The 26,229-nt window shown below is 43.6% G+C and overlaps 1 protein-coding gene across 1 annotated transcript in view; it reads right to left on the minus strand.

Moving 5' to 3' along the window:
• Myt1 (myelin transcription factor 1) overlaps positions 1 to 26,229 on the minus strand; it is a 57,135-nt gene that overhangs the window by 25,284 nt on the left and 5,622 nt on the right. The window contains exons 2-7 of the mRNA XM_051184049.1: positions 17,293 to 17,393; positions 9,259 to 9,313; positions 8,072 to 8,102; positions 3,845 to 3,907; positions 2,881 to 3,128; positions 821 to 1,720 (exon numbers count right to left, since the gene is read on the minus strand). Coding sequence (XP_051040006.1) covers positions 821 to 1,720; positions 2,881 to 3,128; positions 3,845 to 3,907; positions 8,072 to 8,102; positions 9,259 to 9,313 — 1,297 coding nt within the window. The 5' untranslated portion in view covers positions 17,293 to 17,393. The remainder of the gene's footprint in view (positions 1 to 820; positions 1,721 to 2,880; positions 3,129 to 3,844; positions 3,908 to 8,071; positions 8,103 to 9,258; positions 9,314 to 17,292; positions 17,394 to 26,229) is intronic.

Genomic DNA, 26,229 nt, shown 5'->3' on the forward strand with positions numbered 1-26,229 from the left:
CTTCTGGCATTATGATTCTGACTCTCCTGGAGAGACACTCCATACACCTGCTCTGAACAAGGAGGGACTTGAGATGAATAGTTAGCAAACAACACACAACCAGCCTGCCCTACAAATCTGGTGCTCATGTTATGACTATGCTACACCATTTGTTCAGAGTCTGTCCTTAGATCTGATTTCCAGCTTCCAGCCTCCCTTTTATATCAATCCAGACTAAATCACTTCCACTAGCCCAGACTGACCACCATCTCTTAAACATGAGTTACTCAGCGATACTAGGTGATTCTGCCCTTAAACCCAGACTTTAGAGAGAAATACTGGTACAACACAGAGCTAGCAACAGGCTGTGACCTCAAGAGGATCATGAGAGAGATATCTCAGTTCAGCTTAAAGGTCCCAACTCCATGGAGAACATGCTCAAGGTGATCAAATATGAACTCAAAAAACAGCTTTCAAGGTCTGAAGTCATTAAATGTCACTGAAAAATCAGGGTGGCAGGGTTATGGCTAAGTGGCACAGTAGTCAGGTTATCAGCCCTCCTGCCTTCCTTTCTCCTACTTAGCCCTTTCTCATACATCTCAGCTCATGTGTTTCTCCAAATCACCCTACACGAAACAGTAGAAGCCCATATCTTCAATCTTTGACCCAAGTTCTGAGGGTATTTTTTTTTTTTGTCTTTGAATGCTTTTCAATTTTTCTTCCACCCTGTCCTATAAGGATTGAAAGCTACGTTTCTCTTCAGCCTCCACTGCATCCTCCTCCAGTAAGGGTTATGTCCCCAGTAATGGGATGACAGGGTGGGTGATCAGAGCAAGCCTACCTTTGCTGTAGCAGCTCTTCCTCACCACATCCAGGGGCTTTGCCACCTTCCCTGGCTCTCCTGGGCCCAGTTGGCCCGGCTCACCAGGGAGGCAGCCTGGCTCACAGACAGTGCGCACCTGCTCAGCCTTCAGGGCAATGGCTTGCTCCAGAAGGCCCAAATTCCCACGGGTCATCATGTCATACATTTCTGACTCATCTGTGACTGCTGACTTCTGGGAGTGTGAGTCTTCATCCTTGTCATCATCAGAACGGACCTCCACAATGACTGAATACTCAGGCTTGGGACTAGACAGCTCTGGGCTTCGGAATTCAGGGGAAGCCTTCTGGGCAGAGGTATGGGAGTTATCTTCCCCAAAGATTACATTTGGAGTTGTTTCTTCCTCTTCTTCCTCCTCCTCCTCTTCTTCCTCCTCCTCTTCTTCCTCCTCTTCTTCTTCCTCTTCCTCCTCTACCTCCTCTCCTTCCTCCTCTTCCTCCTCTTCTTCTTCCTCTTCCTCCTCCTCATCCTCTCCCTCCTCCTCGTGACCTAGGACATCTTTCTGCTTGCTTGACTCTTCACTAATCATATCCTCCAGAGACTGGGGACATGGCTCCTGGGAACGTTCGCTGGTGACTTCAATGACCTCCTCCACATCCTCTGGATGTATAAAGAGGTCCTTTTCATCCTCATCATTGGTGGCCCCTATTGCAGCCTCATCCTGAAGCTGATGAACAACAGCAGGGCCCAACTTAGCTACTGGGACTGAGTCCTCCTGCACAAGGGTCTCCTCAGCAATTTGGCCCAAATTTAGAAGGGAAGTTGCAATGATTCCCTGATAGCTGCTGTAGCTGCCCTTGGAGAAGCCAGAAGGGCTGCTTGTGGGGTTGGATCCAAAATGGGGTTTGATGAGGCTTTTTCCTGAATAAAACAAGAAACACCATGAGGGTTAGAAGACAGTACGAAAAAATGTTTCCAGGTCTCTGCTCCCAACAGTAGCCATCCCTCCACCTAGCTCCACCTGCCCACCCTCAACACTGTAGCCCAGAAAACAAGGAAATGAAGCATAAGCCATCTTGTCAGTCTTCTGCCTGGATCCAAAAACCATGGGGAATCAATTTTAGCTTAAGATTACTTTGATATTTTTCAATTCATGTTCCTCTTCTATCATTTATTTTCTCAAATAGACCATCATTTTACATAATAGAAATTAAGGAGAAAATCAGATAAAAAGTCATTTAATAATTGAAATAACTTGTTTTTAAAATGAAATTAATTTAAATCTTTTAAACATGGTAACAGAACTTCTCACTGTATGCTGGTCCTGTGGGGCTCATGAACCAGTATTCTTAGTAACAGTGAGAGTCAGCCCTGCCAGAGAGTATCCTAAGAAGCAGGTGAGTCAGGAATCTTTTCTACCTGGAACACAAACTCACTTGATTCTATGGGCCATGCACTCACTTGAATCTAAAAAAGAAAACCAGTGAGGGCTCAGCATAGATTGCTTCAAAAATATGGTAAAACTCTATCCCAGCAGTTCAAAGTCAGCTGATTCCAGTAGCTTGGGAAGACATGGACCCTTCGCTGCCTTCTTTCCTCTCTTCACTTCTAAGAGCAGCCCACCTTCAGAGGCCTGATTCATCTTAAACTGAAGTGTTTCCTCAGTACCTGCCCTTGTAAACCTAAAGTAAACCCAGACTCTCAGGGGCCACGCTCCTCTAAGATCCTCTCACAGACAGAGACACGGCATGCATTATCTGTTTTTATTTCTCACACACATGGAAACACGCCTCAGGACCAAACTTTTGAGAGTGCATGGGAGCGCCAAATCCATGCCCAGATTCACTTTCCCATCTCTCAACTGCTCACAGTGTTCACACACACTACAGTGTCCCAAACCCACACCCCCATCCTGGGCAGGCCCCTTTTCCAGGAAGCTGCACATGTCAGGACAAGACATTCCTTGTTCTCAAGACAGCTTTCTGCACTGAGTTGAGCTCCCCCTACCCCCCTCACAAGCTGCAATTCTCCAGGGCCACACTAAGCAGCCTTTATTCAAAAGAGAAAGAGCAACATAGTACCTTCAGCTGGCTGGGGGTGATGAATCTCCTCCTGTCCTGACATCTCAGCCTCAGTCTCCTCCAGGGGTCCTTCTGATTCATCCGAAACAGAGGCGTCCTTCACCTCAGCATCCTCACTGCCATCACTGTCCATTCGGTAGCCTTCATCCAGAGCCAGCCTCAGAGGGTGTGACTTCCTCTTGGATACCAGGTGCTCAGCCTCAGCATCCTCCAGTTTTCTCTTCTTGGCCAGAGGGCAACTCTGTAAGCTGAAAGGGAAGATGGGTGATGCCAAGAGCCAGGCCAGCCCCCTGAGACACGCAGGAGGACATTCTAAGGGTCCCTCTTTCTATAGCCATTCTCAAATGGAAGCCTCAAATGCTAATGTATTTAAATTTTTACATCTAATTACACACATCTAAAAGTTCCTGATTGTGTTTTAAATTGCATTACAGTGAGCCAAGTCCACAAATGGAATGAGAATTCAGATCTCACTGGCCTGGACTGCTACTCTGTAAACCATTCCTTAGATCAAACCACTATCCCACATGTACTCCCAAGTTTATCTGAGCCCATTTCCTCCCTTACTGGCCCTTTCTTTCTCTGCCTTCAGACTTCCACACATATACCCACCCAGAGATGTCCCCTGACAGCTGTAGTTTACACTGTCTCTCTTATATGCACCAGGCCTGCCTTACACTCTGCCATAAAGATATACCCGAGTCCTGAACTAGTTTAGTCCCTTTGGAAAAACAAAGGTGCCAAGGACAGGTAACATACCACTCCTCATGGCATACTCCTGACCAGGCTCACCTCAGTAAAGGCACCACAGGAACACAGACTAGTGGAGGACACTAGAGCTTAGAAGGCCCCAGCAGTCACAGACAAAACAGAAAGTTTTTAATCCACAAAAGAATCCAAATCTGGGAAGAGAACCCTGAACCTCCTTCCTGGGAGCCTTTGAGGATACTGGAGGACCTCTTACCTTCGATGTCTGGAGTACTTGCCCCGGACATGTCCTGAACCAGTACATCCTGGGGTAGGACAGCTGGAGGGAAAAAGCAAGAGATATCACCTTAGGTATTAAAATCTGGGTCTCACCCTGAAGAACAGGAAAGGCTCTCCAAATGATTCATCTCAAGATGGACACTGGCAGTGTAATGAAAATTAGTAAATGACTCAGACCATTTAAACAAATGAAGAGCTAGTTACAACTTTATGTGTTTAATTAAAGTTCTGTACATATGAGATTAAGGCATCTACTGGATGGGTTCTTTTCCCACAGTAGACACTCCACCAGCTTCCAACAGGCTTTCAGGGGACTTGAAATGCAAGTATCCCCTTTCTAAAGGGGACTCATGACTTGTCTTACCCAAGTCCAGAGCATAGAAATCCATGTTTGTCACTGGTGCTGTGGTGCCTTAGCATCCAGGTCTATAGTTTGTACTCCCTTTCTACCAAGCAGTTCTGGGACTCCCAATCAAGAAGGAGTCTGTGTGGCCCAAACCAAAACCACAGCTTGTAGGAGTGACCCTGCTCCAGTACTCACCCCCTTGTGTAGGTTTCTGCTTTCCCATAGCAAGGGACTAATGCACTAAGAGATGCCCATCCTGCCTGGCAGAAAACTTGTTGGAAGTATTGAGAAGGTTAGCCTCTACCCCTTTCCAGAATGGTAAGTACAAGAGAATGGAAGTTAGACCCTCAGAAGTTCCTCACCTTCAGCCATCAACATTACCAAACCAATGAAAACTTCTAAACATGAGCACTAACGCTGACCACACAGCCCAGCCAAGAGGCCCACAGGAATACTCAGGTTAGAACAGCTATAGAGGAAAGTACCCCTATGTGGTATGAGAAACAAGGATCTACCACAGCTCAGAGTTTTGTGGGTGCAAGAAGCTGCTAGCTAATTCATGGTACTGTAGACCAGCAAGATGGTCTGTGAGGCCATGTTAGGGAGCATATAAGACCTCAGCCCCCTGTGGGAGAAATGAACCTTCCCCAAAATAGAGACAAATAACCCATTTCTAACAGAATTGCTATTGTGGACCAGAGTTCCTATCTGGGATCAGTATTGGTTCTTCTAAAATACAGCACACCTTCCAAAAGTCTGCAAAGGGAAGCAGATCGAGAGTGGCTCTTGGGAACTATGAAAGGGGCTACCCCATCTCTGTGTGGATACCCCTGGTAGTTTCTAGGAGGAAAAAGCAAAAGACATTTTATCAGATTTATTTTCGAGATGGGGAATTATTGCTGCCCCTGGCTGGTCTATTGTAAAATCCAGCTCATGTTTGCTTTCACTCTCTCAAGAATTAGCTTTGCAACTTTTCACAAACAGTTCCTTGTTGCTGGGATTTGAAGCTGAGGTCCCAATTAGTCAGTTAATCACTTAGTTAATCAGGTAATTAGGCAACAGCTGTTGTGCAGGGCTATAGGGCACTGGCATTGTCCCTGTCTCACTCCAAGCTACTATGGTACTCAACTTAGAAAAGTACAGAAAAGGTCCCCAGCCAGGTGGGCCTGCACCTTCCCATCCAGCTCTGAGCCCAAGTACATGAAGCTGGCAAGGCCATCTGGACAGAAACTGGTGACTCCTTAAACAGAGAAACCAGAAACATCAAGCAGAGTGACATGAAATCCAGCCAGGGCCTCTAGATACTGTAATAGGAGCAGATATCACCAGTCCTGAGCCTCCCAGGGTAATCTGTGAGTACACAAGAGCACCCAGTAGTATACACTAGCATCAGTGCCCCCTTATAAAATACGTGAGAATCTTTGGCCATCTATGAGCACATATGAGTACTTAGAGCACACTGAGGATTCATGTGCACTATCATCTACTAATGCCTCCAAACTCTTAGGGTTGGGCAGAAGTAGGTGCTCTAAATTTCCTGAGTCTCCTATACACAGTAGGAGAAAAGCCAAAGTCAAAGTAATCCTTTCTCTGACACTTGGTGTCCATGTATGCTTATACAACCCTAGGTGTTCATTTGTGCTCTTAGGCAATCACAGGAGTTCATAGACAGACATAGATGCTTGTGTATGCTCATAATCACTCAAAAGCTGAATCCCCAAGTCTGGTCTTGGGTCCTATGTAGCTAAAACCAGGATCAGTGACACAAAGAAATGGAGCAAGTGTAGAACAGAGGGCTGGCTGATGACCACCTTTAATTAGGCATTTTAGATACAGCTCTAAAGGGTACAAATACAAGTCACAGGCATCTAGGAACCCAGTTTTGGAGACAATCCAAATCCCAGGTTGGAGCACCATCCTCTAGCTACTCCCCTTTTAAAGGGAATGACTCCCTCCTCAACCATGGGGGATAGGATTCTTGTACTTGCCTATCCTCTGGGCAAGAGTTAGCTATGGCTCAAAAGGGAAGGATCCCAGATGGACAAAGATTGAGCTGCAGAATACATTTGGGGCAACCCTAACCAAGCCATTGATGTGTCTCTAAGATACTAATCCCAGACTTCCCCTAACTCCCACCTCAGCAGAACCTCTCTGATATCCTGTAATGGATGTTCTCCAAGGATGCTGAAGGAAAACCATTAAATCTATTTCTTCTCCTAAGAACTAGTGTTAAATTTAGGACACAGGAAAATTTATAGAGGGCCAAGAAACCTAGCTAGATCTTGCTCATTCTAGTCCAAGTTCCTCAGATAACCTTGTAACAACCATCCTTCAGCTTCCCAGAGAACAAATGTAACGAGAACATTCAAGTTCCAGCCTTGATACCCTCTCAGGGTCCAGGCTAGGGCTAGACATCAGGCAGGTGGGGTTTTTTCTAAAAGGGGTCTGAGGGTAGGAGGGAAATAAACTGTCTTACACATTCATTCCTCTCATGGCTCTTTATTCTTCAAAGATGGGGGCTTCCCCCAAAAAAGTTCCCTCTCAAAAGCTCTCTTTAAGATTTAAAACTCCCTAAAGTTCTTTCTTAAAAGCCTCCAAAAGTTCCTTCTTCTAAAAGTTCTCTTGAGGTTTTTTTTTTTTAATCCCACTCTTCTTTTAATACACATAGGCACATTTAACAATTCTCTAACAACAGGGCATGCCTATCTCTCAGAGCCAGGAAGGTGGGCAGGTACCTCACATCTCTCCCCTGGATGTGATGCAAAACATCCTGGTAAACTTAAGTCTCAGAGAGGATGTAGCTTGCAACTCATGCTGTTAACTGATTAAAGGGAACTTAGCACTATATCAAAGGGAAAGAACTAAGGCTATGTAGTGTAAGATCCGGAGACTGCAGGGATTCCTTTCTCTGGGGACTATTTGAGAATACAAAGCACCTAGTATATATTCTATCTACAGTCAAATTCACAGTAACAAATGTTCTGGAGTGGTACCTAGAATATTAATTGCTACTTCTGTAATAAATGATAAAGGCTTCCAGCACAAATGCCCTCCTAAGAGCTCCGCCTAAACTACAGTGTTAAACTATTCTGAGCCAAAAAGGCATAAGTTCATTATCCATAAATATTACCACATTCAGGATTGCATTCAAAAGAGTTTACATGATTTGCACATACATGATATTCTTCTCCCAAACCATAAGAGCAAGACCTTTGTGAGTCATGGTCTCTATCCTCACACCCACAGTGTGAGCTGCCACCCAAACAGAGATCTTGTCTGTTTATCAGATTACACTATGCTGTCCTGGAAAACAGGCCCTTGGAGAAGGAAAAGAGTATGTGCCAGTAAGACATACATGTTCTCATGTCCAGAGATTGTGTTGCACACATTTAATCACAGCACTTGGGAAGCAGAGGCAAGTAGATCTTTCTAGACCATCCTAGTCTATACAGCAAGCTTCAGGCCTTGCAGAACTACATAAGGAGACTCTGTTTCAAAAAAATAAGAATGCTCCCACCACAGCCAATGTAAGCTATGTATGCTATTTATAGATCATCACCACATGGCACTGTGGACAGCAAACATGTAGACACAGAAGTGAATGGCACGTCTGCAAAAATCACCAAAAGCACCTTGTTGCTGGTTTTGAGGACCATGATGATAGTCTAAACTCTAATGGAGAACGGTGTGAGGGTCACCTATGGTAGGGTCAATTTGGGGCTGAAGAAAAGCACAGTTGGATGCACAGAGAGAAGCTGTTTCCTCAGAGAAAATGGGAGTTTGTGGGAAAATTTATAATGCGAGGGTACGTGCCAGCAGGTGGCGAGCAATTTCATGAAAACAGGAATACTCTCTTACCTGAGGTCTGCACCTGTGGTCTCTGGGGGTCCTGGGTTAAATAAAGAGAGAAATGGAAATACACACACATAAGCCTTAAATTTTTAGAATCATCTTTCCCTAGAAGCATAAACCTAATGAAACAACTAAGACCTTTCCAAGTCAAGATGCCCACCCTTTCCTGACCTACAAGAACATCCCCTGAGGTCAGTGGAGAAAGCTTCTCCCTCAGCAAAGACCCCTACACACACACACACACACACACACACACACACACACACACACACACACACACCAGATTTTCAGAGAAAACCTGATATTCTCTCTACCCTTGGGCCCAGGGTGTTATCTCTCTTTAATTGCAGATAGATGTCAGTTTTTCTAGTGGGAGATATTAACTACCAGATCAAGTTGGACAAAGACCAGGACCAACAGAGACATGGCTGATCACAATGATGGGCCAGAATAGGCAGTTCTTATATACTCAAAGCTCCTGGATACTCTATGAAGTAACCCTGTTGGGTTCAACAGGAAGTTCCAGGTAAGAGAGCTGGGGTTGGGGAGATGGCCTGTTAGGTAAGGCTCAGTCTCTTTTGTTATTGTTGTCACTTGTTTTGGTTTGTTTTAGTTTTTGAGGCAGGGTTTCTCTATGTAACAGCCCTGAGTGTCCTGGGTGCCCTGGAACTTGCTCTGTAGACCAGGCTGACCTTTACTCACAGAGAGCCACCTGCCTCTGCCTCTACCTCCCAAATGCTGGGATTAAAGATGTGTGCCACCACCACCTGACAAGGCTCGGTCTCAATAGAGTGAACAGGTCTTGGCCCTCCCCTCCACCCACTGCCAAGTCCACCCAACAACCTGCAAATCCCCAATAGCACCAACAGTGGTCTCTGGGGAAAATGAGGATACTGGCCAAACGTCAGGGGCCTTTCCTTTCCACACTAAGCAGGCTCCACTCCCATAGAACTGTATTTGCCCCCACATTTCTGTCCGAGGCAAATCTGCATGAGCTGAAAAGGACTTCAGGTGCACTGGGGAACAACTGAAGAGTCCTAAAGTCCCAGGTGCCTAGTGTAGACCAAAGGCTACTGGGATGTAAGCATTTATGGTGTAATTTGTACTACTGAGGAGGTTGTAGACAATGATATCAACAGTTCCAGAGAGGGCAGCTGCCAAGAATGGGACCAGGCCAGACAGCTGGCACTCACCTCGGAGGGTCTTGGACCGCGTGCGGGCTCTCTTGTCATCACTCTCTAAACTCATCTGCAAAGAAAAAACAGCCACAATGTTAAGAAGCAGCCAGGGCCAACACCTGCCATGTCTAGAACCATCGGGGACATCTGGCCATTTTCTGACTCAAGCTTTGATGATGATAGGAAGATATCTATGAACAGCAGGAATAGGACCAAAAGAAGCAAGTTGGGAGAGTGTTAGTGGTTCTGCTGGGTAGAGACCATCAGGATTAATGATATCTTATCCATTCTTCCTAGCCCCTTGCAGTGTTCTATTCACACTGCTTCCGGTTCCTATCTGCCCACAAAAGCCACAGCCTCATGTGTATAGATCTTTTATAATATCTATATATTATACGTATATAGGACAGAGAGTAACAGCCACTGCTCACCTTGCCAGGCAGAACAAGTTGCTAACCATAGATTCAACTGCTGGAGACAGAACTGGGTCAGATTAGCATAGTCCAGGGCCTGGCTTTCATGGACATTTCCTTCCCATTATGCACAGGTTTTCATGTTTCTAATATACTAGGGTCATATGGGTAGAAACTGGTAGCCTGGGCAACACTGGCCCGCAGATCCTCTGGCCTGCTAAGGACTAGAGCCATAGATAGAGCATACCTGAGGAAGAGGGTCCCCAGGTGAATCTCATCTTGTGTCACCAGACAAATCTGAAGAAATAGATAAAATACTGGAAAGCTCTGTGATTTGAGGAAAAAAATCCTCTCACAGATAGTAGGACTGGGAGGGGCAGGTGTGCACCCAAGCAGAAGGGTGGCCAGTCCAGACTTCACTGTCTCCACAGTCAGGACAGATAGGAGGCAAATCAATGTCTGTCCCAGACTAGATACCACCAGGACAACAAAGCTCTGTGTGAGTGGTTTGGCAAAAGGGGGAAGCAAGAAAATGGCATACATTGCAAAAGGAAGGGAATGGCAAGAGACAAACCTGTCTACCTTACCAACTAGAAATAAAGAAAACAGAATTCCTCAGTTGGCAGATGAAATTCACAAGTGAATTTTTCCATGAAGTAGTCTAGCATACAGTGTTTTATATAATTTGTTGAAGAAGAAAAATTAAAACCAGGGTAACTTATGCAACCTGTCGACTTCAGACTGTGGAGCACAATGCTATAAGCCATGTGTTTTATAGACTTCCCATAGAACAGAGACAATTTCTATAATTTCTATTTTTAAAGCAGAGGCTCCCTGTGGACCAATTGCTCACATTTAAAGAAAAGAGAGGAGCAGGTGTCAAAAGGACAACATTACATCTATGAGCCTTCAAATGTCGATTGCACTGAGGCTGTGCACAACGCTTTCTGAGGCAGGGCACACAATGCATCTGATTGCCCCATGCCTGTGTTCAGCTGAAATGTAATCTATAGCTTTTTGTGTCAGTTTTCCCAAGGAAATTGGCAGGCATTCTGCTAGATTAAAGTATGCCTTGGCAATTTGGATTTCCTGTGGATAAATTATTCAAAGGGCAAAGAATAGAGAGGGTTACAGGGATGTGTAGTGGGCATTGCTTGCAAACTGTGAGCTCCCATTGATGAAGCTAACAGCTGTGGCATTCATTGTCCTGAGCACCTTCTCTTTGCAATTTACTTGCATCAAATATTCAATGTATGAGAAGTTCTCTTCAGTGTGCATAGCTTTGATTTTAAGAAGGAAACTCCTGAACTTGTAGGAGAGAAAGCCAGACTCTTTAATATGATGAGAGTGCATTTATTAGAATCAAGATGACTTGTGAACTCAATGCCAAGGGGCGATTTTCCTCTCAGTTCTTGAAACTGGCAGTGGTAGCTGCTGTAGAGGCATCTGGCAAAATGTGTGGGCAACTCACATGCTTTCCTTTACAAAGCACTACAGAAGATGTCTACAAACCTCTTACTTATAGGTAGCACACCCACTAGGCTATCATGCTCAGGGAAGCACTGTCCTCAGCACTGCCCAGACTCACCGAATAATTGCATGGCAGCAGACCCCAAGACCTCCTGCCTGCTCCATACAGGGGTGGTCCCTGCCTATGGGGCAACTCATTGATGTAAAGGCAGTGAGGTACTTCTCATATTCCCTTGCTTTATTTTTTAAAACCTTTTACTTTCTCCAAGAATAAACAAATAGGACTTCCTGTTTTTGCATAACCCACACATAACTCCCTCTTACCTTGAGGGTAAAAGGGTCCCTTTGTTGAGACAGAGAATCTTTTTTCTTCTTCTTCTTATTTTACATATTGATGATCCCAGTTCCCTCTCCCTCCCTCTCTCCCTCTCTTTCTTCCATGCCCCACCACCACCACCCTCTCATCCCATTTCCTCCCCTACTCCACAGGGAAGGTGATGCCTTCCAGGAGGGATCAACAAAATCTGCCAAGACATTTGGAGTAGGGACTAGGCTCTCCCTCCTGCCTCTAGGTTAAGGGAGTATCCCATGGGGAATGTGGTCCTAATGTCCTTTCATGCACCAGGGATACATCCTGGTTCCACTGTCAGTGGTTCCTTAGACTGTCCAGGCCTTCTAACTGAGACCCATGTTCAGGGGATCTGAGTCAGTCCAATGCTGGTTTCTCAGCTATCAATCTAGGGATCCATTAGCTCCCCCTTGTTCAGGTCAGCGAGACAGAGAATCTTGCTCCACTGTGAGACCAGGGATCTTTCCTATGAGCAACATCAGCTCTGTTTCTCTAACATCAGTTTCATACTGCTGATAGACTACATCTTTCATTCTGAGATTTGATAAAATCTTTTTGCCTTACATAGGAAAATTTTAGAAAATAATCTCCAAATGCAAACACATGTGTTCAGCCATGGCTGTCACATTAGCCTGAGAGAACTGTGTCACCCACCGCCCAAGCACTAAACTTGATTTCTTGGTATTATCCTTAAAAGCAGTCTCACTGGAGGGTGTTTGTTTTGTTTTGCTTTGCTTTGCTCCCCTCCCCCTTCTTCTTCTTTGATCTGTTCTGTATTGCTTTAGTAAAGGCAAAACCAGTCATGCGGGCCCTTTTAAAACTTAATAACTAGCCCACTTTCATACTCATTTGCCAAACTGTGTTGAACCTTTTCAAAGTCAAGTACCAAAATAGCAAATGCAGCAAGCAGCTTCCAAACCTGAAGATTACTCCTGGCTCTGTTCTGGTTGTCTGATGAATAAACTCAGAACTCAACACAGCCAAAACAACAGCAAATATCTGGTCCTTAAAAAGAAATTTTTGGGCCAGGCATGGTGGCACACACCTTTAATCCCAGCACTAGAGAGGGAGAGGCAGACAGAGCTCTGAGTTCAAGACCAGCCTGGACTATATAGCGATTTCCAGGCTATCCGGAGCTATATAATGAGACCCTATCTCAAAAAAAAAAAAAAAAAGGAAGGAAGGAAGAGGAAACAATAATCATAGTTTAGGTTTCTAGAGGTCCAGGGATTCCCTAAGTCAGTTAGTTTTTGTTGACCTTCACCTTGACCTCTGAGACCAGTTACCCACACCCTCCAGGAAGAAGGGCTCCCTAACTACATCTTACCTTCTGTACTGATGGCCAAGAACTATCCAAGGCCAGAATATGTGCTGAAACCTAACCCTAGATGAAGGTGACCCAGACTTAGAAGGTTTGCATATCGTTCTAGGAAGATGGTGAGGCCATTCAGGAATGAACACAAAGATGCGGGAGCTGCTGAGCCCTGAGAGCCTAAGTGGGGATAGGAACAGTGAGCTGACAAGTGCATGCCTAAGAATATCCAGGACAGACACCTCACGATTGGGGTGAGTGAGCCCCAGAATCCAAGAGCACTTTTGGATATCCAACTCAAACTCTGTGGTCAGATGTCTGCCATCCTTCCGACTACTAACCATATCTCTCTGTTCTTAACTAGCGCATCTCCCAAAAGGTTCCATCTCATGCTCCCTCCTTCACAAATGTGAGGCCATTCACTGTCTCCTGCAGAGAGCTGCCCAGGGCACATCATGCAGAAAGAGCAGGTGGAAGGAAGAAAGAGTGAGCATGTGGGACATTCAAAACCATCTTAGAAGCTGGTGCTGGTGGAGGAAAGGTATGTCAGAGGGAACTGAGCAGATGCTACAGAGGCTTGGTAGGAGATTCTGAGCCTCTTGACGCCATGGCATATTTATTCTAGCCCTGGACTGGAAGAAGATAATTTATTGTTTTATTTTACTTAAAATGTTCTCTAGCAAGGAGTGGTAACACACACCTTTAATCCCAGAAGAATTAAAGAGAGGCAGAAGCAGACAGAGCTCTGTGAGTTCAAGGCTATTCTGGTCTATATAATAAGTTCCAGGCCAGCCAAGTTGTAATTTACCCTATTGTTGTAATTTAAGAAAAGCAGTGTGCTAGGAAAGAACACCATTTGACAGGTTCAAGCAGAGGGGTTTTTATTAGGGAAAGGTATCATAAAAGAGGGAATGGGGAGGGGGGAGACTGGCCTCTGAGGACAGGATCAGCAGGAGAGAAGAAAGAGAGAGAGACAGAGATAGACAGAGAGAGACAGAGAGAGGAGAGAGAGAGAGAGAGGAATGGGAGGTGGGCTGGGCGCTTTTAAAAGAAAATATACTGAATACCCACAGGTGGTATTCTTAGTGGCTACAGCTGATATCCTGTCAGAACTCCAAGGACAGTCCAGTACAGATGCCTAAATACTAACACTTATCTCAGAGGGAAAAAATGTGTTCTAATAACCAGAAAATCTGAAAACTTAGAATGAATTTAGGACGATTTTTAAATCCACCATATGAATTACAATGCTCTAATAGAGGACTAAGATTTTTGTACAACATACTTCCTCTGGAGACCTGGAGTAATTTCAGCTTCATCCCTGCCCAGAGAAAGAATAGAAATGGGGTAAAAAGATAGCATAAATTGGCCATCCCACATGCTACTGCACTTGGCAGTATATTATTCACTCAATTGAGGGTAAAATGAAATAAATGGTTTGCCTTGTTTGGGCTCTCCTTGTGGCAGCCAAAGGGAATACTGTCTCGTTCCCTGACAGTAATGTTAGCCTGTGGAGGCCCAAGTCCAGGTCCACCACAGGGACAGAGGAGGAGGTACCCCACTTAGGATTTATAAGCATCCTTCCAGCACCAGCCTTAGTTTCTCCTCCATAAAAACTCCAACAAGGACCCTCAGAGTCCTGATCCCATTTACTTCCCACCATTATGTTTGTCCTTCCTTTTGCATATGAGTTCTAAGCCTCCAGGTCAGCTCGTGGCCACAGAACAATGTTGAGGTTCCTTAGAAGCCAATTTCCTATTATCTGAACCTCATGTGTCCATGCTCCTGTATCCTACTGGGAGTCATTATAGTACCTTCTTGTTCCTTGCAGTGACAGTTCTGTTCCCACTGTGTGTCTGACAAGTAAGTAGACCAACCACCTCCTATGGTATAGAAATGTCACCACCCATAGGGCATTATTCAGTAAATGCCTCAGGAGGGGGCATCTTTTGACAGTTCTAAACATGAGATCTGGCTTACTCCAACCCCCAATCAAAAAAATTTAACCACTTATTAGGCTTTTGTTTCAAATTTCATAAAAGAAATTTCTTTCTTTATTTCTTCTTTGAGACATAGTCTTACTATAAGGCCCAAGTTGTACTTGAATTATCGGCAATCCCACTTTATCCTTCAAAACACTGGGATTACAAGTGTACCTAGTTATAAATGGAATTTGTATCTCTCCAGGGTATAATCCAACAACATCAAGTCAGACAGCTAGAAAGGAGAGTCACCTCCCTCACTGAAGGTACTTCTTTTAAATTGGTATTACCTTGTTCCATAACTCTAGTTGTCCACTAAGTAGTGTATGCCTTGGGACCAAAAGTTTTGTTCTCAGATTCAGAAGTGGTTCAAGGATCACCATCTGTGCCTAACATACCAACACATGGTTTCCCCTAACATGCCAACAAGGCCTTCTCTGACAGCCCCACATAGTCCTGAGCTATCCAACTACCTGAATTATGCTGAACTCAGAGGGTGAGCACACCAGAGGTCTTATTATATGGCCCACTCCTTGATCCTCCCAGCTGACTCCTCATCTTACTCACACCCCATCTTAGGTGACTAGCCTCTTAGTCTCCTCAGTTCTGGGCCACCAGCCCTTTCACACCTTCCCTCCTCTTCTGGCCTTTTACTCATCTTTTTGTTTGTTTGCTTGCTTGCTTGCTTGCTTGTTTTTGAGACAGAGTCTCGCCAAGTAATGGCTGCCTTGAAACTCACGATGTAGTTCTACCTTGCTGGCCTTGAACTCAGAGATGTGTCCAAAGCAAAGATATTGGCTTACAGATGATGTACTTATGAAGCCTTACTGCTGCTAAGAGGGCCTGAGTGTCAGTCCCACACTCATTACCAGCACCTGCAGTCTGAACAGTCACATGACAGGCTCAAGTCCTCTGAGCATGTAGTGCCTGGGCTGTGGGGAAACAAGAGTGGGACCAGGCTGGCAGAAAAACTGCTCATAACTGTCCTCCTAGCCCAGTCTGACCAAGCAACCACTGGAACTACTTTGCTCAGAGCCTAGATTGGGCCACTTTCATGGTCACATGATCCGACACCTGTGTCACTTGGGGAATCCTTTGGGCTAGAGTAAGGTGAAGTGAGAGAGGTAAATATTCAGTGATGGAGATAATATTTTACCATAATATTTAAGACATCAACAATACCAAAATTTCAGAACAGACACGATATCACAATTAAATAGATACACATTCAATATGAACATTCAACATGTTGATAAGAAACCAAAATATGTGGGAGTACTTAGCAAAGTAACCATAATAGACCTGTTAAAATGTACATTCTCACCGCTAGAAACAAAGGAAAAATAATGTATTCTAATAGTAAAATACAAGCAGATGCCATCCTACCTTGAACTACATGGTCTTTGCTATCTGTATCTGGGATGTCCCTATGCTGACAGCCATGCCTAGGTGTTAGCTGAGACACTCAATACAAAACCTCAACATGTCAGATAAGAAGTTGACATCTGGGGGCTGAAGAAATGGCACAGTGGTTAAGAGCACTAGCAGCTCCTCTAACGGGCCCAGGTTCAATTTCTAGCACCCACATGGCACCTGTGGGTTTTATCTGTAACTCCAGTTCCAGGGTGGTCTATGGCACCAGGAGTGCACATGGTACACACACACACACACACACCTCATCTCAAAGACATAGTAAAATAAAATGGAAGTTGACATCTGGACACTAGAGAGGTTGCTCAGTCTTGTTAGTCTTGCAGAGGACTGGATTCAGTTTCCAGCACTCACTTAGTGGCTCACAAACATCTACTTACTTGTAACTCCAGTTCCAAGGAATTCAATGCTCTCTTCTGACTTCTGCAATTACCAGACATATACATGATGCACATGCATACATGCAGGCAAAACATTCATAGACATAAAATAAGTACATCCAAAATATTTTTAAAGAGGTTAGCCCTGACCTCCAGGTACAAATGCCCCATGTTTCTCTCTACCTTGACTCCCAACTCTGATGCCACATGCTCTGGAAAGCTGGTCTCGAACAGAGCAAGTCAGTGGGAAGTTGTAAAACCAGAAAGTTGGTGGCCAAAACCATGGTCATACACATAGGCACTATCCCCAAGCTCAGGAATGTCCCTGGGAAGCAGGGACCCTATGTCACATCTATCATGATTTCTGGGCAGGCATGAGGAGGGGTGCATCATCTTCCACACTTATGAAGATAAAAATAAAAGATCAGCAGACCTCATAGATCCCTGCATCAGAATTCACTAAATTCACTGTCAAACCCTGGAGAGTCTGAGCTCACCCAGGCCCAGACAGGGAGAATGAACAACAGGTGCCAACATACATGACTGAGTCAGAGTATGAACACACAATTTGGGGAGCTGGCTGAAAAGTGGGAATCTACCATCACATGAAGTTTTATCTAACAAGTCATTCTTTTTCCTCTAACTAAAAAAAAATGACTAGGTGATCTGGGTTCTCATCTAGACTCTGAAGCACCCATGGCGAAGCTCTTACCTTGTTATATCTGCACAGGAAATGTTTCTCAGTTCTGCAGCTGCTGGTCTTATCTTCCTGTGTCCACCTCTGGGTCAGAAGTTTTCCCCGGAACTCATTTTCTGGGGGTTTAAAAGAATAGAGATTCATAAAAGGGAGCTCTGACAAATATCAGCCAGGCAGACCCAAGAAGATAAAGAGAAAAATGCAAGATAGTTTTTAGAGTAGCATTTATACAGTCTCTGGAATATATCAAAAAGACAAAGAAAGTTATGGCTCATGGTTGTCCCAGGAAAAAAAGAAAGAAAGAAATCCTTATGCTTTGGAAGCAGAAGTTCTACACCATGGTCTCACATCTGATGGCTACTTTGCACATGTCACAAAGTGTAGACATTCATATAAATGGCTATTCCAAGTAAGGGCACTAGTGTGCTCATAGGAGAACTACCTTGAAAAAAAAACTGGCATTGAGAAACTTTGAAAATTAACTGACCAATGAATGAGTAACTGCACAATCATAACTGCATCTATTATTATCCCCAAAGAATGTACAACTCAGATCCATTTGCTTAATAAACATACTTTATGTCTTTCAACTTCTCCAGAGCATTCTGACTGAGGAAAGGCCCAATCGGCTCTGATAACACTGCCTCCTACAAGGAGCCCTGGGTCTGATCAGTCCTCATTGTTTTTTTCGGTGTCTTTTTTCCTCCTGGTTTATACTTCTCTCCAAGGCAATGACTACAGTTAATATTTAAATTCTCATAGTTCACATAAATTCACAATCTAAGCAGAAGCTGAATATATCATCTGGACATGACAAAGAAATGCATTGTGTACCTATTCCCCCGAACATCATTCCCTGTCTCCATGACAACCTGCTTTCTATGCTGCAGAGTTTCAAAGGAAGGTCATTAGTAACCAACAATAAAAACAGGAAATGAATATTTCTACATTCTTCTTTTCTTTGGAAGTATGTTTATATTTAGCTAAAGACAGATCAAGTACATGTTATCATAGACATTATTTTTCCCACAATCACCTATTTTTGGTGGTGTACTGGTTTCATCCAGAATTCTACCTCTTGGCCCCAGTAACCCCGTATCTTAACCAGAGCATCCTTTTCCTCCTTGTAAATATCTCCATCCCCTTAAAGAGTTCATATTTCCTTCATGAGCCAAGGCAAAGAAGGAATTAGATATAGCTGCCAAAGGTACAAGGTCTTCCAAGGAACAATAAGCCTATAGGACTCGCATATCCTGCTTGTACCTACTATATGCTTTCCTCTCTTTGAACTGTGAGTCCCATATATGAAAATGCTGAGGACAGGCTTCACTTGACCATAAAGGAGTGAGTTTCAAAATCTTTCTCATAATTCAAAGTCTTGGGTCCCATCTATAGAGGGAGATTAATGGTCATCATCACTGAGCAGGTATCAGGTACCATTTAGTGCAGGTATACCTGCCATAGATATGTATATATGTATGTATGTATGTATGTATGTATCCTTGAGCCTTATATCAGGAACTGTAACCTAACGCTTGGTCACCCAGAGCACCACTAGGCAACTACCACTGACAACATGAGGTATCTAAGAATGGGACCCATGCAGAAGGGGCCAGGCAACCTTGCCCCATTGGGAAGAATATATAATTGAAAAACTCCATATGTGAACAGGCAAGAACTGTACCAGCTATTAGGTACTATTCATGGGCACTGGCATATAAGGGTTACCATGTGTCCCCACTGTGCCATTAGGGAACTAGGAGATAATGATACTGTGAAGTTCTCAGGGTTCTGATTCTGAATATCTGTCCCAGGAAAAATGCTACAGAAACCTGTTCACTGACTTTTTCATGGGGCTAAATCAAAATTATTTGTTATAGTGACATACACAAACATGTGAAGTGACTGGGAAATGGCTCAGTGACCATTGGAAGGAAGTACTTAAGGTCTATACTATGAAAAGTATCCAGGAAGCTACCTACACTGAGGCTTCTATAGGTTTTTTTTCTTCTCAAAAGATAACAGACATGATCCACATATATATTTGAAAAAGGACTTCCAATGTTCTATGTGATGACAGATAAAATGGTGTACTGTACTCCCCCAACCTCATCATTCCTAAAAATTTGAAAATAAGTCCACTGGGATTCTTCACCACCTTTAGCCCAAAAACTACCACTGATTTTAGTCAACCTGAGATACCACATCTGCACAGCAAAGTAACAAGATCTTAAAATCACCCACTCCTTAAAGGGTAGCTCTTTTATATCAGTGGTAACAAAGCCAATGAGCATCTCAGAATAAGAGCATAACATAAGCCTTTCCTCATACCCCCTAGAAACAGAACACACAGTTCATCAAAATGCTTGACACACAGCATTTTGTGTGTCTGAACTTTGTATAAAAGGATCTGAAACCAGCATGACACAATTTTGCTTCCTTTGTCCAGGAAGTTTCTTGCAACAATGTCAGCAGTGTGAGGTTCTGCTATGACCCCTTTATCCAAACTGGGACCTACATATGGCCAGGTCCTGCCCTATGGACTCTGCATGCTATGCCCTTGGTTTACTGTCTAGACGCTATAAAGTCCATATTCCACACTAAGTCGAACAGCATTCAGGACCAACTAATCTGAGAAGAAGCCTGCCCAAGAGTGTAGAGACCAACAGTTATGCTTTTCACAGATTCACAATGGTACCACCAAGTAGCCCATATGCTGACCTGACCCTAGGGTCACCTTCCCAACTACTACTTAACAGCCTTGTACCAAAATGGCAGTAGATATTTGGAGATTGAAAAACATTTGGTAGAGCCCTTAGTGATGCTTGAGGGTAGCACTGGTATTGGCACCATCACCACATTTACCATCAGACTGAGAAAGAGGTTTTGGTCAAGCAAGACCGTTTTTGGGGATTCTGAGGTGTCTGATGAGCTCATCAGAATCCTATTCCTCTATGTAAACAGCCTCACCCTGTGGCCAGGGTAGGGTGTTTATTATAAATTCTGTTGGAGACATTTAGCCCTCCATGCTAACCATGACCTCTGTGTTTGTCCCACAGGAGTCCCAGATCCGAAGTTATGGAACTCTCTGGAACAAACAAACTCAGCAAAGCAATCATGGTCTTCTTAGCCTGAGCTTCACAAGACCAAGACCTCAATACAAGCTAGGAAAAGGTAAGAACACAAACACAGCCCAGTTATCCTCCAGATGATGGGACCCACATCCTTCTACTCCTGTACACCCAGGTATGGGAGCAGCATTCCCAGGAAGAACACAAAACCTGACCTGCTGGTCCCTGTCTCAGGTCTTAGACCATGGCATCCCACTGTACAACATCATGGGAAACAGGACCTCCTTAGTTTTTCCTGGATCACCTTGATTCAAGACAATTCACCTGGGGAAACCTACTAAGAGAACCCTCTCTTTAAGGAAACCCCAAAGATAATATATAAGTGGATAATATACATATTTTAAAAACCTAAATAAACATCTAGTCATGAGTTAAATGCAAATCAACTGTGATGCTATCACTTCATTCTCACTAAGATGGTTAGAACAAATTTAAAACCAGACAAGTATGAGTTATGAGCTACAGAAACTGGAATCTCCATTGTTGCTGATGGAAATGTAAAATAGCCGTCATTTTGAAAATATGCTAGCAATTCTCAAGGTGTTTTCTTTAAGATTTATTTTTTTGTTTTATGTGTATGAGTGTTTTATCTGCATGTGTGACAGTGCACCTGTACATGCCTGGTTCCCACAGAGTTCAGAAGAGGGAATGGTTGTAAGCTACTATGTGGGTTCTAGGAACCTAATCCAGGTCCTTTGCAAGAGTAACAAGTGCTCTAAATCACCAAGCAACCCCAGTTATAAGATTTGTTGGGTTACCATCTAACCCAACAATTCTATTCCTAGATATCTAGATATTTGTAGTGATTTGAATAAGAATAACTACCATAGGCTCATATATTTGAATGCTTAATCGCCCGAGAGTGGCAGTATTTGAAAGAATTAGAAAGATTAAGAGATATGCTGAAGGAAATGTGTCACTGGGGTGGGCTTTGAGGTTTCAAAAGCCCATGCCAGACCTAGTCCCTCCCTCTTTGCCTACAGATCACGATGTAGCTCTCAGCTACTACTTCAGCACCTGCCTGAATGTCACCATGCTCCTTGCCATGATGATAATGTGCTTAACCTCTAAAACTCCAAGCAAGCACCAAATTAAATGCTTTCTTTCATAAGAATTGTCTTTGTCATGGTGTCTCTTCACAGCAATAGAACAGTGACAAAGACAATATTTACCCAAGAGAAATGAATAATGCAAAATATGATCACATAGCACTTGTCAATAAAAAAGAATGGTGTAATTATATACTCTATATGTGGGCAAATCTTTTAAACATGATCAGTTAAAAAAAAGTCACACACACACACACACACACACACACACGTCCAGAACAGGCAAGTCCATAGATTCAGAAAATAGATCCATAGTTGCCTGGGACTAAAAGGAGAGAGGCAAACAAGAATAACTGCTTATGGTAAAAGATTTCCCTTTGGGATAAAATAAAAGAAAACATGTTCTAAAATTAGACTGTAGTGTTGGATGCACAACTCTATAAATACATTAATATCACTAACTTGAATGGGTTTTACTCTAATGAACTGAAGTTACATGAAAATTATATTTCAAGCCAGGCATGGTGGTACACACTTAGTCCTAGCACTTGGGAGGCAGAGGGAGGTTGATCTCTAAGTTTGAAATCCTCTTGATCTACAGAGTGAGTTCCAGGACAGACAGGACTACACAGAGAAACCCTATCTTGAAAAACAAAAACAAAATTATATTCCAATAAAACTGCTTTTTTAAAAAAGTCAATAATGCATACAAGTGGCCCATGCAAGACTTGCACACACATATGCAATCTCAGAGGTAAACCCACAGCAGGAGACAGGCTGGTAAACCTGACTTTCTTCCTGGTCGAAGAGGAAGACACCATTTACAGAGTCTTATGTGCCCCCAGACCCCTGAGAATAAAAGATATGAAAGGAACTCATGCCAGCACCTTACAGGGTGAACTGAAAGATAGGGTAAAGATTCAAATTTCAGTATGAGGCTGAATAAGGAGAAGATTCTAGATTTACTTCAATAGAATTACCGTGTGGATGTTTACATTAAAGAGAGAGAGAGAGAGAGATGCTGGGTGCTTGCGTGACAGTTCAGTGGTTAAGATCACTTGCTGATCTTGCAAAGGACCCAGGTAGTGTTCCCATTGCCCACATGGAAGCTCATAATCATTCCTAACTCCTGTTCCAGGTGGGTCCAAAATCCTCTTCTGGCCTCTGCAGGTACCAGGCATGCACATGGGGCACACACATAAAAGCTTACACATAAAATACAAATAAATAAATCTTTTTTAAAAAAATAACATTGTGACAATAGGAACTGCCCAGAAAAGATAAACTTCCTCCCATAGGTGTGTGAGTCCCAGGTCTTGAAAGCATGCCAACAACTTGGGGCCTACCTCTGGGGACTGCTGTACAATGCAAAAGTCCCAGCATGCCACCTTTGATTTTCTATCCTAGGTCTGAGAACTTATGTCCAGATTCATTTCAGTCCCTGAGGACAGAGGGAAAAGATGATTACATAGACGTGCTGTGGGATGAGCCACAGAGAGCAGGTGAAACCTGCCTCTTGTTCCTTGCCCAGGGACAGTTGTAGCTCCATGCAGCCAACATGAGCCAAGAAGTCCCATGACCCAGATAGTTACAGATGAGATGCTCTTCTACTTCGGCCAAGGTAGTGTCGCAGTGTATTAGTAGTTAATATGCATCTGAGCAGAAGGTTGGACCATCATCCCTGATGATCAACTAGGCATACATCAGTATCTCTGCACCTGCCTATGCAGTCCCCTTCCTAAAGAGGTAGCCTCCCCAGTCATTCTGAAGTGGTTTTGCAGAGCAAGCTTGGGCAGCTGAACCCTAGAGTAAGGTATAAAGTTAGACTTTGCTATTCTAAAGGTAAAAAACTTCCTACCTTTTATCTCAATCCTTCATCTTCCTCTCCTTTTTCTCCTGTCTAGGGTTAAGGCAAAGTCAAGAAAGGCAAGAAGGAAAACTCAAGTAAAATAATAAATAATATAAATGCCACAAAGCCACAGCTCAGTGTAGACTTTGGGGAAAAATTCCTTGGGGCCCTAGGAAAACAAGACCCAAGAGACAATGACCTAACCCTAACATTTACTGTGCGTTGTAGTGAGATACTCACTCTGTCCACACTGTTGCACTGACCATGCCCATTGGAGGTGGGGACAGGTACATTCGTGACCTGGGGGAACTAGGTCTGAGGGAGGGGACCCCAGAGTGCTCTCTCTCTGGCTGGACAGAGACAGAGAGCATTTGGAAGCATCCTTGGGACAGAAACCTGCTGGCATTTATCTGTCTCTGTTGTAAGTTATTTCTCTCTGAATAAACATCTATTCAACCTATCTGTTTTCCCCGATCCTTATTATTCCACAATAGTGGGTTACTAAGATGAACCCTACTGGAGCGACAGGGTAGCCTCTGTTCTCCAGAACAATACTCTGGGCATAGAGCAAGAAAAAAACAAGGAAAACAGTGGGGAGGTAAAAAGTATGCACTGGCCAATCAGGAATGACCTGAGCATCAAAGGAAGGCTGAATATGTGTGTGTGTGTGTGTGTGTGTGTGTGTGTGTGTGTGTGTCCTTAAAAATTAACAAACTAAAGGGTCTGGAGAGGTGGCTGAAGAGGTAGATTAGTGGTTAAGAGCTCTTCCAGAGGTCCTGAGTTCAATTCCCAGAACGCACATATTTGTTCACAACCATCTATAACTGTAGTCTGAGAGGTTCTAATGCCCTCTTCTAGTGTGCAAATGTACATGCAGATAAAACACTCATATTCATAAAATATATAAATTAATAAATCTTTAAAAACCAAACAATGACAAAAATTATCAAACTGAGAGTCTAAAGGAAGAGGATGCCTCCATACTATATAAATGCTTTCTTCTAAATACTAATTAATTGCAGAAGGAAAACAGTGACATTGGGGACACACTGAGATGGCCTGTCCAAATGAGTGTAAAGTTGGCATGTCAGAACAAGGAATAGAAGAGTCAGGCAGAGAGAGGAATTTCACTTTGGTGATCCTATGTAACGTAGTTCAATCACAGACAATGCCAAACAAACCGAAATTGAAGGGCATTCTTCCAGTGATTTTCAAAAGGCTCACCATCATAAGAGACATATTATGGAAGTCATTCTTATTTCAAACTGACCAAGGTAAGACGCTAGGATCCAGCATACCCCCCAAGGGCCTGAAAACTAAGCCAGAAAAGGTAAGAGGGGGTCTTCCCTGAAAGATACACCTGCCAGCATCCCTAGAAGCATACTCTCAAAGAGGTCAGAAGAAATGGTTTATTTCTATACTTGAAACAATCTCGTGGGTTTGAAATTGTTTCAAAAAAACAAACAAAATTTTAAATAACATAGTTGTGAAAAATAATTTAACAGAATCAGTGGAGTCCTCTGTGAAGAAGATTGAAACAGGAGGAGAGGGGAGTCTCTAGGCCCAACCCAACCCCTTAAGCACCCGCCCTCTGTGGAGGCCCTTCTTTGTCCCCTATAACATTGGCCTCCAACTCACAAATCTGCACAGCCCCAACACCTCTGATCTTTTTTTTAATTGCTGCTTGGAACTCTGCTTCTGGCCTAATGAAAATCCAGAAACCACCCCCTGACCAGAAAGTATGGCAGCCGCAAAATATAAGAAGAAGATGGAATCCTAAAACCCAAGGATTTCATAGAAGTTGCATGTCTGCTTCCACCAATACAAATTCTTTTGGATCCTTGTCTCCTCACCAACCCTGCTGGAGTCCCTGAAGCTCCAAAACTGCAACCCTTTCCTCCACAACCCTTCCAACCCTGGAAGAATACGGTTACAATAGGTGTTTCTGGCCCTAGACTTGGTAGGTAGGAGTGGACAGGTCGAGGTACAAATAGCTTTTTGGAAGAAGCCAACAGGGCTGAAAGGAAAGCCAGGGCAAATTTTTGCTTCTTTCCTGTTTTGTTTTTGCTTTTTTTTTTTTTTTTTTTTTTTTTTTTTGATTGTTTGTTTGTTTGCTTGTTTGTTTTAATTAAGCTGGAATCTAAAGAGTAGAATGTAGACTTGCTGAGTGGAGCAGACAGACCTGCTTTTGCTGAGTTTAGGTGAAAATGAGAGAAGAGAGAAGTGGGGGGCAGGGAATTCTACAGCTTTGCACATTTCTCTCATTTTGCTTCTAAATCAGCCTCTCTGGTACTTTCTCTATTCAATAAAAGCCAAATGCAAGCCATGTCCCCTAATCTCTCCAACAGCAGCTCACTGCTGAGAAAATAATACAGATGTAACTTCCAACATCACACACTTTCTTTTTCATTTATATGCAAATAGTGACCTTTCACCCAGGCTGTCTCAAAGAAGTGTTTCCTTAAAAATGCAAATAGCATGTTGCAGGCAGTTACTATGGCTGAGTCTTTCTTATATTATTATCATTATTTCTTTTAACCTTACCAATGCTGCAAAAACAACAGCTAAGCTGCTCTGCAGTAATAATGACTTTTCAAACCAAATCACAGGACTGGCTCTTCAGGCGGCCTGTCACTGGAGGCTGCCAGCAGAGAAGGATGTCCAACCCAGGCAGCAGTGTCCCAAATAGACAATGTCACACTGTTTTTACCCATCAGTGACTATGATAGTGGCACTGCCACTTGGCCAGGTCTCAGCCCCAACAAAGTGCCTAGACACCCTTATGACTACTCTGACCCACTCAGTCCCAAGTAGAGCTCCACTCAGCTCTTGGAGCCTCAAAAGTCACCATATAAAACCCACCTACAAAGTAAAGGTGGAGATTCTAGAGAGAAGTGGCTCCCAAAAGTCAATTAGGACATCA

Source organism: Phodopus roborovskii, unplaced genomic scaffold (assembly GCF_943737965.1).
Source record: "Phodopus roborovskii unplaced genomic scaffold, PHOROB, whole genome shotgun sequence".
Lineage (NCBI taxonomy): Eukaryota > Metazoa > Chordata > Mammalia > Rodentia > Cricetidae > Phodopus > Phodopus roborovskii.